The sequence below is a fragment of the Notamacropus eugenii genome, chromosome 7, assembly GCF_028372415.1.
Source record: "Notamacropus eugenii isolate mMacEug1 chromosome 7, mMacEug1.pri_v2, whole genome shotgun sequence".
Lineage (NCBI taxonomy): Eukaryota > Metazoa > Chordata > Mammalia > Diprotodontia > Macropodidae > Notamacropus > Notamacropus eugenii.
In genome coordinates, this window is record NC_092878.1 from 115,616,852 (window position 1) to 115,629,911 (window position 13,060).

General features: G+C 35.8%; 1 protein-coding gene across 2 annotated transcripts in view; it reads left to right on the top strand.

Annotated features, from left to right (window-relative positions):
• ARSJ (arylsulfatase family member J) overlaps positions 1-13,060 on the top strand; it is a 123,549-nt gene that overhangs the window by 3,470 nt on the left and 107,019 nt on the right. The window contains exon 1 of one of the 2 annotated variants that reach the window (XM_072623677.1): positions 8,483-8,673. The exons of the other annotated variant lie outside the window; for it this stretch is intronic. Within the exon in view, the coding sequence (XP_072479778.1) occupies positions 8,564-8,673 (110 nt within the window). The 5' untranslated portion in view covers positions 8,483-8,563. Of the gene's footprint in view, positions 1-8,482; positions 8,674-13,060 lie in introns of those variants that run through there. 2 annotated transcript variants of the gene reach the window in all.

The following is a 13,060-nucleotide window of genomic DNA, read 5'->3' on the forward strand; positions in this document are numbered from 1 at the left end:
TTTTCAGAAAAGGGTCTATATTCAAGGTTTTTCCAGAGGGGCACAGTATGGTGGAAGAATATTGGATTTGGGGCCAAAGCCTAGCTCTGCTGAATACTGATAATCTGACCTTGGGTGAGTCATTTAGTCTCTGGGCCTCAGTTTGCAAAATGAGAAAGCTGGACTGTATGCCTTCCATGATCCCCATCCAGTCCTAATCAATGATCTGAAACAAGAAAAGGAAACAAAAACACATATATGTAATTATATATACACATATATAAATACATATACACACATATGTACACATACAATATAAATAAATGGTCTGAAATTAGATAAGAAAAGTGTACATACAAATCTATGCACAGATATAGTATAAATCAATTGTCAATAAGAAAATATACATAACTTTGAACATTTCAAATCTCATATTTAAAGTTCAGACATGAAACTTTAGGAAGAGACCCTTTTCTTAAATCCATTAGTTTGATCGGAAGCTCCCTGAGAGCACAGACTATTCTTTGCCTTTCTTTATATTTCTAAATCTGCAGTTTCTGGCATGTAGTATGTGCTAGTTGATTGACTAATTGCTCAATTATATCATAGATGACATCAATTCAGAGTTACTAAAGAATCTCCAAGGCCATGTAGCTAAATCTCCCATATTGAAGATGAGGGGACCAGGGACCATGGAGGATAATTGACTTTCCAGAGTTTACATAGCCAGTAATTAACAGTATGCAATTATAAAAAAAAAAAAAAAAATTAAACTGAAGTAATTCTTAAATCATTTCTTTTATGGAATTAAGTTTTGGTTATGTAACCATCAAGGGATGGTTATATAACTATATTATCAAACTGAAAATTTCATTTCTATGCAATAAACCCGCATAATAGTGTTGAAATGGAAAGTGCTGAAGTGGTCACTCACAGCTGAATTTTACTTTCCTGTAGTCTTTGACAAACAGAGTTGAGGACTACTTTTTTTTCACTTGCTGTTTTTTTTAAAGGCAATTTGCTGGCAGGGGGTAAAAGTTTCCTTTACATGAATAAGAAATTAAGAAAGGAAGTGGTTTTGAAAACCTAGTTCTGGACAAGATATTGCTAAAGGAGAGCCAGATGAATATTGTCATTTGTCCTTTCCATGAGAATGAGTGACAGGCATGGTTTATGCGTCCTGGCTCCTATAAAAGGCAATAGAGAAGCAATGAAAGCCTAACAGTTCAATCTGAATTATGCTGATGATAAGTTAGGTGGGTAAAGAGATAGAATGCCTTTGAATCCTACAAAGAAACAGCTTATGTAAATTATTCAGGTTTAAATTTGGTCTGCCCCTATATTTAATTTAGGCTTATCAAAAGCTTCTTTGTTGTAGGATGATCTTATAGACTCACTATCCAGCACATAGCAAAGCCTTTCTGAACACTACCAGGTTTTTAAAAAAATAGAAGCTGCTCTTTTCTATTACAAAAATCTGTAACTGATTCCAGATCCTTAAAACAATTCAGAACTATTCTGTCTGCCAGTAAGGGTGAGTGACTTACTGCGTGAGTCAGTTAGCCTATTAACAACTATTCATTGTGAGCAGAGCACTATACTACAGGGGTAGGAGATATTAAGGAAATATAAGATAATGTTCCTGTCCTTGAGGAGCTGCTAATCTGTTTGGGAGATAAAAGGTATATTGAGGAAGTAATTATGTTGGATGGTACTTTCTTTCCTAGTATTTCCTCCTGGGTTTTGCTATGGCTGAGATATTAAGAAAGCAGCAGTTTCAGAATTGTGTTCTCACCTTGGTCTTGATCTGCAGTACCTCTTAATAAAAAAGTGACTAAATGATTTTCTTTTAAATCAAGGCTTTCTTTAGTAGAATGAAAATATTAGATTACAAGATTTATATAAAATAATATACATAAATATATATTTATATAATGTATATATATAAATATATAAATAATATATATAAAATAATATATAATATAATCTTTTACCCTTGTCTTTAGTTGATGAAAACCTGTTGTGTTAGAAAGTTTGTTGAATTATCAAATGGAATGATTAAAGAATCTGTATTGAATTTTCAACCCTGATAGTAACCTTAAAAATATACATTTTATTGATGTCTTTTAGCTTTACAACGTATCTATTTCCTACCTCCTCCAAACTGAAAATTTTCCTGTGACAGAGGGGAAGAAGGGAGAGGAAAAGCATTTATTAAGTGACTTCAGTGTTCTGGGCAGGCATTGTTCTAAGTGTTTACAAATATTGTCTCATTCCACAGAAGTAAAGTAATTTGATAGAAAGAAAAAACAATTAAGCAAAACCATCAGATATCAGGTATGTCATCTGATGATGCATCTAGTATTCTCCCCCAACAGTCCCCCACCTCTCTGACTTGGGCAAAGAGATATATTTCATTCTTTTTTTTTTTTCTGGGACCTTCAGAGATATGCAACTCCCATTTAGTGATCTTTTCACTTACATCATTGTAGTCATTATATTTTTAAAAAATTTGTTTCACCTTTTGGCCCTTTAGTTTTCTAACTGAAAAATAGGATGTGATATTTCTATTTCATTTTATTTTTAGTAAGTTCAGAGAGGACCACAGTTGATTCATTTAACTCTCAGGTAACTCACAGACTTTAAGATTCCAAAACAATTGTGATCGTTATCAATGGAGGCCATTTCTACTCCCAGCCCCAATAAAATCATAAATCTTGACACCCCCCCCCCCAAAAAAAAAGATGTTAAGGGTACTTCTGGATTTGGAATAGTTCAATTTATTTGGCTTCCACAGAAGAACCTTGTTAGATAAAAACTAAAATTATGAAATTTATTTTATCCCTGAAATTACAAATCAAGGGGCTAAGAGAAGACAATAATGACTCAACAAAGAAGGTAAATTTCAGAGTATTAAATGCTATAGCTCAGACAAGGATGAGATCATTTTAAAAATGAGATTATTAAATTGTATTTCTGCCAGCATTACTGAATGATAGGAAGAAAGGAAAGAGGACCTAAATTCTGCACTACACCATTAATTTGAGCATGTAGATCTAGTTAAGAGAAAAATTGATTGTCATTTATTCTCTATATCTGGTGTCTTCCCACTAATCTGTGCTTCCTATTAGATTTAAACTTATACTCAAAATCCAAGAACAATGTTCTCGATGTAAGAGATGATCAGTAAATAATACTTAAAAAAAGTAACCTGATTTATATACCGAAATCATAAAAGTTATGTAAAACAGAACCATAAGCATGTGGGTCCCTTAAACTATTTCTTTAAAAAAACTAGACTAGTTAGAAGTTTGAAAGTCTCAGTATATCTGAGAGAGAATGGCCTTATATTTAACTTCAAAAGTTTGCAGACGCAGCTTCAAAAGAACAATTAGGTGATTAATAATGCTTAGGAAACTACTGCCTATTCCTAATTGATCAGGGATGTTTCTACATACTTTGAATTATGATCAAATAAACCATTGGCAGACAATTAGGCTCAAAGCTCCTGGTTTGAAATAAATTCCCTTTAAAAAGTGACCCTTTGAAAGTGAATCCCCACTCAGGTAATTCTGTCCAGTTTCCTGAATAGATAAGGTGGTTGTTTATCCAGATGCTAGGGGCCAAGAAAGTTCCTGGATTTTTACAATGTCTCCCAAAAGATCAAAGCTGGCTAGTTGAAAGATAAACTGAGGTTGAAAGATGATTTTTCAGTTAAAATTGTGTTCATACTTTTCATTGTTTTTTGTGGAGGTGGAGTTCTGATAAGATCTTAGATCCAATTTTGATTTAATCTTGTGTTTCAGAACTAATTTATATAGTTTTAGTTTCTAGGCATATTTTGATATAATTCTGGTTGAAAGACATGCTTTCCATTTTATAAAGATTCCCTTAAGCTTTATTTCAAAAATGATTTTTAAAAAATTCCTTCCCCTTCCACCACTCCATGCGTAAAAACATTTTTCTTGTTTTATCCATGTCATAGTTAAAAGTAAATTCAGTATAATTTTAAGATTAATATTTTATCAACCAAGACATGTCCCAATGATTGTGTTGGTTTCAAACAGAGATAAGAGAAGGAAGGAGGAATATGTTCTGTATTTATGACTGGAGAATTATTAATGTTCATAGTTTTAAATTTTTGGCAAAATTCTATTAACTTGTAACCGAGTAGAGGCAGGAGGTGCTAGATGACTAGTCACATATAATGTCAAAATTATCAGAACTAAACCTATTTACCCTTTTGTGTAGTATATACTGTCTATACTGATACTATTGTTTTCTAAAGCTATGGAAGAATTCAAAGATTAATTGATTAATTAAAGTTAATGAGCAGCAGACTGGTTGAGTCATACCCATTGAATTTCTCTCAGACTTCTTAGTCCCTCAGTGATCTCATCAAATTTTCTTTGAATTGTTATCTATGCAGAAAACTTCAGAATCTCTACATCTAGCCCCATTCTCTCTTCTGAACTCTAGGCTCACATTCACTAATTGCTTGTTATCTATCTTTCTCTCTGGTTGAAACATCTCTGTTTAACTTCCCCACAAATCTGTGCCTCCTCTGAACTTGTTCTGGGTATCTCGGTTTTCAACCTCAAGGTCATCTTTGATTTAGCTCTTTTCTACTATCCAGTCATTCACAGCGTCTCTCATATGTACCCTCTTTTCTCCATGACCTCACTCTCTCTCAGGTAAACTTTTACCTTATCTTTCATGGAATTAAACCTTTGTGTTGCTTCCCAGCTACCATTTCCAAACCATGTGATTTTAGAATAATTTAACGCCCTTTCCAGATCTTTTTTATGCCTTTCCCATTAGATTGTGAGAGCCTTGAGAGCAGGGATGTCTTTTGCCTTTCTTTGTTTTACAACACATAGCACAGTGCTTGTTCAGTTGTGTCCAATTCTTTGTGACAGCCATTTAGGTTTTCTTGGCAGAGATACCGAATTTGTTTGCCATTTCTTTTTCCATCTTGTTTTACTAGTGTCTGAGGTCGGATTTGAACTCAGGAAGATGAGTCTTTCTGATTTCAGCCCAAGCACTCTATCCACTGTGCCACTTAGCTGCCCTACCTGGCACCTATATGTCTGGTATACAGTAGGTAATAATTAAATAATTGTTGACTTGTATTTGGTAGGGGAATTTCCAAGCTTTGCAAATGTAATTCAAAAGCTTCACAAATGCAGTTTAGTCCTCCACATTCAACACAGGACCTGGCATACAGTGAACACTTAATTGTGCTGAGGAACTTTGCTTCTTTTTCTTCCTTCCTTCCTTCTTCTCTTTCTGCCTTTCCCTCTTTGCTTCTTTCCTTCCATTCCTTCCTTCCTTCCTTCCTTCCTTCCTTCCTTCCTTCCTTCCTTCCTTCCTTCCTTCCTTCCTTCCTTCCTTCCTTCCTTTCTTTCCTTCCTTCCATCTACTTCTTCTTACCTGGATTATTGTAACGGCCCTCTTAAGTGGTTTCCCAGCTTCAGTTCTCTACTCTTTCTGGCCCATCATCCTCATGTTGTCAAAAATATCTTCTGAAGGACTAGTGAAACCATGCTATTCCTGTATTCCAAAATTTTCAGTGACTCCCTATTGTCTCCAGGATAAAGTACAAAAATCTTCAGTCTGGTACTTAAAACCCTCTACACTCTAGTGCCTACCTGCCTTTATTGAATGGCATTTCCTTACACACATTTTTTGTTCCTATGCAACTAGATTACTAGTTCTTATTTAAAATCAGCATTCCATCTACAGACTGAGTATTTTCATTGACTGTCTCCAGTGCCTGGAATGCTCTTCCTTCTCCACATGGTCTTTTAAGACCTGTATCATCATTTTGATGGAAGACGCAATGTAAGTCATATTTACCAGAACAAGTCCTTTTTAGTATTCTCGCTCTCCTCAAATTTTCTTGCATTTACTAATCTGGGTACAAAATGATCCCCTCAATAAAATATAAGCTCCTTGAGAATCAGTGAGTCACCAAACATTTATTAAGCAGCTACCATATGTCAGGCACAGCCTAATGGATGAGACATAACTGCAACCAATTATATACAAACAAGCTACACATAGGGTACGTTGGAAGTAATCAACAGAGGGAAGGCTTAAAAGACTTCCTGTGGAAGGTAGAATTTTAATTTGGATTTAAAGGAAGCCAGAGAATTTAAGATGTGAAGATAAAGAGGGAGAAAATTCTAAGCATTGGGAACAGCCAATGAAAATGTCCAGAGTACATAGATTAATGTTTTGTTTGTGGAAACAATAAAGGGGCCAGTGTAGTGGATATATGTGTGGTGAAAGAAGTTAAAACACTTAAAAGATGATGTTGGGAGAGGTCATGAAGGACTTAAAATGGCAAGAATTTTTTATTTGATCCTAGAGGTGTTATGGAAACACTGGAGTCTATTGACTAAAAGGTGATATGGTGAGACCTGTGCTCTAAGAAGATCATTTTGACAACTGAATGAAGGACAGACTAGGGTGAGGACAGACTTGAGGCAGGCAAACCCATCAGTAGGCTCTTGCAATAGCCCAAGAAGGAGATGATGAGAGCTTGCTCTAGGGCGGTGTCATTGTCAGAACAGAGAAGGGAGCATACTCAAGAGATGTTGTAAAGGTAGAATCGACAGGACTTAGCAATAAAATGGATGCGGGAATAGTAGCATTGAAATAGAGTGAGGAATCAGTTATGACCCCCACATAGCCTACATAATTTACGGGAAGATAGCGATATCCTCAATTGTGAGAGGAAAGTTAGGAAGAACAGAAGGTTAATTCCTTTTTATATTTGTGTTCCCTAGGTACTGGAATAATAACATTGATGTACCTATATCTATACCATAGCAACATGTGAACATAACATTTTGAGATGTCCAAAGTTGTTTATTTCTCCATACAATCCAGTAAAGTGAAGCTGCTATTATTATCCCCATTTTACAGAGAAGGAATCTCAGGCTGACATAAATTAAATTAATTGCCCAGAACCATACATCTAGTCAGTGCCTGAGACAGAATTCCACCCCAGGTCTTCCTGATTCCAAGGCTATCCATTCCTGTCTAGCATAGTAGAGGATTTTCATAGGAAGGGCTTAGAAAACAATTGTTGCATGTATTGTAAAAATTTTTTAAAGGATCTTTCCAGTTCTATCATGGCCTAGATAGATCTAGCCAGAATTTTAATTCATTTTTCTACCTAAAGGAGATCAAACGTACTCTTTTAGATTTGTGTATATTGTAATCAATTCTACCTTTGTAACATTTCTTAAATATTCCCACTTCTCTTCTCTGACATTGCCACCACCCTGGTTAAAACTTTATCACCCCACATTGGTACTATTGCAATAGCCTATTGATGAATCTGCCTGCCTCAAGTCTCTCCTCACCCTAGTCAAGCCTTCATTCAACTGTCAAAGTGATATTTCTAGAGTACAGATCTGATCATATCATCCTTTACTCAATAGATTTCAGTGTCTCTCTAACATCACTATGATCATATATATATATATATATATGTTATATGTGTGTATGTGTATAGGTATATGTATGTATATATGTATACATACACTCAGATGCATGCAAACATATGCATGTATTTATATATATGTATAATATACATATATTTTCATCTCTCTCTCATATTTATTGACAAGTGGCAGTCCTGAGTTAAAAATTCCCCTTTATGATGAACACCTTCCACTTTCTGTAAAATCTTGTGAGAAGTAAAGAATTCATGAGTGCAGTTCTATATGTTTTAGGAATTCTTTTGAATAAAAACATCAGTTTCAGTATTGTCATTAGCTACCATCCCATTTCACAAGCTGAAATAACTCCCGTTGAGATATGCACGTAAAAATGTGAACCAGTCTCCAATTGTTGTCCATATTCAGTTTTTTACATTTTTCATTTGAAGAATAAATGGATTAATAAATTAATGAAACTACTTGTAATCCTAAAGGGATAAGAATGGGAATCACTTCCTTTATTACTATTCTCAAATGGTTCACAGAGCAGGAATTCCATTAATTGGGACTCATTGAAGTCTTAACAGAGTTGGCTAAAAATTGCTCAATAATGGTGGGACTTTCCTAATTTATAGACCTGGAAGGAATAATCTATCTGATGTACTGGTGAGAACACAACTATAACTGAACACAATGAAGGGGAAAACTATTGAGGGAGGAGAAAATGATCGATCACTTCTCTTTCTCTCTCAAGCAGAAATTCATTTGTCATACTATGACATTTTATTAATCAGAGCATAACAAATACCTTTATTATAAAGTGAGTTTCAAGTTCTATAAGGAAAGGTACAAGTTTCATTAAAATTATTCATCTAAACAAAGTCCTAGAATCAAGGAATCTTAATACTGGGAAAGCCATTAGAGGATATGTGGACCAATCTCTCTACCACATTGTTATGTCTTTGGTAATTTCCCCCACCCTTCACTTAAGCATTTCCTCTGAGAAATAAATAATAAGTAGTTTTATTTTATTTTTTGGATACCTTTAATGATGAGAAAGATTTTCCTTATGTGAAATCTATCCACTACCTCATGACCTTCCATTATGGGTACTAGTGCCACCACACAATATGTCTGATCTCTTTCAGAAGACAGCCTTTCAAATACTTGAAGACAATCTCCACCTTGACTGTCTTCCCCCCAACTCATCCAAGACATTTTCTTCCCTGAGGCAAGCACTGTAAGTTACTTCAACTATTCAAGTCTACTCAATATTGTCTTTACCTGCCTCTAGTCACACCTGACTTGTCCACTCCTTTTTTTTTTTTTTTTTAATGTGGAGCTTAAGATTGAAGCTTATACTTTATGTGGGGCAGCTAGGTGGTTCAGTGGATAGAGCACCAGTGCAAGAGTCAGGAAGACCTGAGTTCAAATTTCACCTCAGACACTTGACATTCACTAGCTGTGTGACCTTGGGCAAGTCACTTAATCCCAATTGCCTCATCCTGGGTCATCTCCAGTCATCCTGATGAATATGTGCTCACTAGATTCAGATGCCTCTGGAGGAGAAGTGAGGCTGGTGACCTGTACAGCTCTCCCTTACTCAAAACAAAGTCAAGGGCAAGTCATGTTATTATTTCTCTGATGGCATGGTCTTCTTAGGAAACAAAGGATGAACACACACACTTCATGTGTGATCATTAACCAGTCCAAATATTCTCTTTGGTTCTGTCCACTTGGTGGTGGTGGTGGTCATTTCAGTCATATCAGACCCTTTCTGACCCCATTGGGGGTTTTCTTGGCAAAGATATTAGAGTGGTTTGTCATTTCCTTCTCTAGTTCATTTTGCAAATGATGAAATTGAAGCAAACAGGATTAAGTGACTTGTCCAAGGTCATACAGCTAATAAGTGCCTGAGACCAGATGTGAACTGGGGAAGATGAGACTTTTAGAATTCAGGCCTGGTGCTCTAGCCACCTAGCTGCCACTAGATTTACGCTAACGTAGTGGCTAAGTAATTCTACTTTCTCTCTTTGATGGTTCTCTCTTTAGATAATTACACCATCTATTCCAAGCAATGTTTATTTCTTCCTCTTCTCCTTTCGCTTTGAGCATGGTTTCAAAACATCTTAACATTTTTCAAAAGCCTTAACTCATTTTGTATCTTAGCCTCCTGACATATTTCCTACAGGTCCTCTTTGTATCTTTCTGTGTGTGTGTGTTTGTGTGGTATGTGTGTGTGTGCGTATGTGGTGTACCTTAAAGGAAAACAGAAACTATCCTAGTTGAATAGAGAACTGTCTTTGCATATAGATCAGCATTTTCTGATAATTTCTCATTTGTTCAGCATAGTTTGTAATCTATATACTTTATCAGTGCTGCCAAGAATTTTAAATTCATCATCCAATTTAAAATTTCAAGAGAAAAGATCATGTTTTTTTCTTTGAGCTTCTTGGAATTGCTTTCTGTACCTCATCATGTTCTTAGTTATTACAAACTCTGATAGGTCCTCATACACTTTCTCCTAGTGTTTCCCAGTGTTTCCACATCGATCGGTATTCCCTATTTGGTCAGAATCAGTAATAATGGATGATTCAATGTCTCATTGCTACTCCATGTAAGGTTGCTCTCCTTTCTGATTCCAAGTAACCCCATTTGCAGAATCTGAGCATAGACAATTTTCTCCCTTTCTTTCCTTTTAAAGTTTAAATGACTCTCTATAAAATAACTCTGTGCCTGTCCCCTCATCTCTAAAATAGGTAGACTAGATAATTTCTCTGTTTCATTATTGGTAAAGAATGTCATTTTCCTGCTGAGTTTCAAGTTTCATTTTTTACGCTTTCTTGCTTCTTTGTTACATCTTCCACTCATCTTTCACCTTCCAAAATTCTTTATCTAAATGTATTTCTTTATTTTAAAAAATATATTTTAGAGTAGAAGGTAATTCAGGGCAGGGAAAGATGGAGGAGAAGGAAAAATAAATTTTAAAAAATAAGTCTATTTATTATGACCACAAGACTAGTACATGAATAGGAAGTTCTATGATTTCTAGTAATATATTTCACCAGTTTTGCTTTGCTTATTTATATTCTGTTGGCATCATAACTATTTTTTAAAAAACTTCTCAATTTTTAAATAACTGAAACATTTTATTTATCAACGTGTATGTATATCAGAAATTTTTATTTGCTTTTCATTTAGTTTTAATTCAAAGGAATGAATTTTATTGAATCAAGTGTAGTGAATAAACAGTCAAAGGGGTATTGGTGACTACGATGTTATTTTCCTTGGCCCCAACCAGGCTGTTGCTGAGAACTTTCTGGAGAAATACTGTGATACCTATGAAAAGGTCTAGTTTACTCAAGGCCATCTGTATGGTTTATGAGAGTGTTCAGCTAGTTCAGCCATTTCCCAACTGATAGGCATCCCTTCAGTTTTCAATATTTTGCTACCACAAAAAGGGCTACTATAATTGTTTTTGTAAATGTGATTCCTTTTCCCTTTTTCATGATTTCTTCCCTGTCACCATAACTTTCTGTGCATAAGGGTATGCACAGTTTGTTTGCTCTTTGGTCATAGTTTCAAATTGCTGTCCAGAATGGTTGGATCAATTCACAACTCCACCAACAAAGTACCAGTATACCAATTTTCCCACATCCTCTCCAACATTTATCATTTTCCTTTTTTTGTCATATTAGCTAATCTGATAGGTATGAAGTAGTACCTTAGAGTTAGTTTAATTTACCTTTCTCTAATCTCTAATGATTTAGAGTACTTCTTCATATGCCTATATATAGCTTTGATTTCTTCCCCTGAAAATTGTCTGTTCATATCAATTAACCATTTACCATTTATCATTCTTCTAAAAATGACTCAGTTTTCTATGTATTTGAGAAATGAGGCCTTTATTAGAGACACTTTACTGTAAAGATTGTTTCCTAGTTTTCTGCTTTCCTTCTAATCTTGGTTGCATTGATTTTGTTTGTGCAAAAGCTTTTTCATTTAATATGATCAAAATTGTCTAGTTTACATTTCATGATGCTGTCTATCTCTTGTTTGGTCATAAACCTGTAACTGACTTAACTTCTCCTTTAAGAATTTTGGATGCTATACCACTTGGTGCATATATGTTCTGTATTGATATTAGTACATTGTCTATGACCTCTTAGCAAGATGTAGTTTCCTTCCTTATCTTTTAAAATTTGGTCTACTTTTGCTTTTGCTTTGTCTGAGATAAAGATTGCTGCCTTTGTTTTATGTTGTTGCTTACTTCAGCTGAAGTGTGATAGATTCTGCTCCAGCCCTTTACTCTGTGTGTGTCTCTCTGCTTCAAGCAAACAAGATATTGTCGCATTCTGATTTTTGGTCCACTCTGCTATTCACTTCCATTTTATGGGAGAGTTCATCCCATTCACATTCACAGTTATGATTACTGCTTGTGTATTTACCTTCACCTTACTTTTTCTCCTGTTTGTCCTCTCCTTTCACCCTTTCCCTTCTCACCAGTGTTTGTTTTTGTCTACCACTTCCCCTAGTCTGTTCTCTTTTCTGCCAGTCCCTACTCCTCCTTTTCTTAATCGGCTCCCTTCCTACTTCCAAGTAGGGGAAGATAGATTTCTATATTCAATAGATTGCATATATAATTCTCTCTTTGAGCCAATATTAATAAGGCCTAAAGGTAAAGGGATGCCCATCACCGATCCTCCCATCTTCCCCTCCACTATAATAGCTCTCTCATGCCTTTTGTTGTGAAAAACTTACTCCAATCTACCTCTCCCTTCCTCCCTGGTGATGCACTGATGTTGCCCTGAGGCCCATGGGGGACCCTCCTGTCTGGTGCTTTGTTGAGGGGATGTGATGGGGGGGTGATAGTTGCTACTGAAAGCTGTAGGGATATGGCAGCTTAGCTGGTGCTAAGCTGGGGTCCTGGTGCTGATTTCTGGTCTACACTGGGGCTGGTCACGAGTCTCTGTATTTCCTGGGGCTGCAATGAAACACCCTCTAGAGGTTGCCTGTTTGCCTGGGGCTATACTAAAGTGTGTGCTGGTTCTCAGAACTGGAATCTGCCAGTTCCCTTGGCTGTGCTGAGGCACATGGAGGGACCTAGTGTTGGTGTTTGTCTGCTCCCCAGTACTGGCGCTCAGGATCTCCCAATGGTTTCCTGAGGTGGACTTGCTACTGACTTGCTGGGATGCTACCTGTCCTGGACCGCATTCCCCCTTTACCTGAGTGAGACAACTTTCTTGCCGATCTTCCAAGTTTCTTGGGCTAAAAGGTTCTTTCATCTCTTCTTTTTTGCTGATTCTACTCTTTCAGAATTTGGGGAGGTGTCATTTTATGGTTTTTTGGAGGTGAATATGGGAGAATTATGGCAATTTATTTCTCCTCTGCCATCTTGGCTCCCAGAAGTTTGAATCAGTAGGAAAAACTTTTTTGCATTGTTTTATGCAATAGTTACGCCCTAACAAGGGAGACTTTAAAATTAATTTGTGCAAAGTGAATATTATTTTTGCTGATAGTTGCATCATATAATTTTAATTATATTATTGGAATTAGAAATGAAGAGGACCTACTAATAAAGCAAATTAAAAACTCACAAAAAAAAAAAAAAAAGATTAAGATAGTGA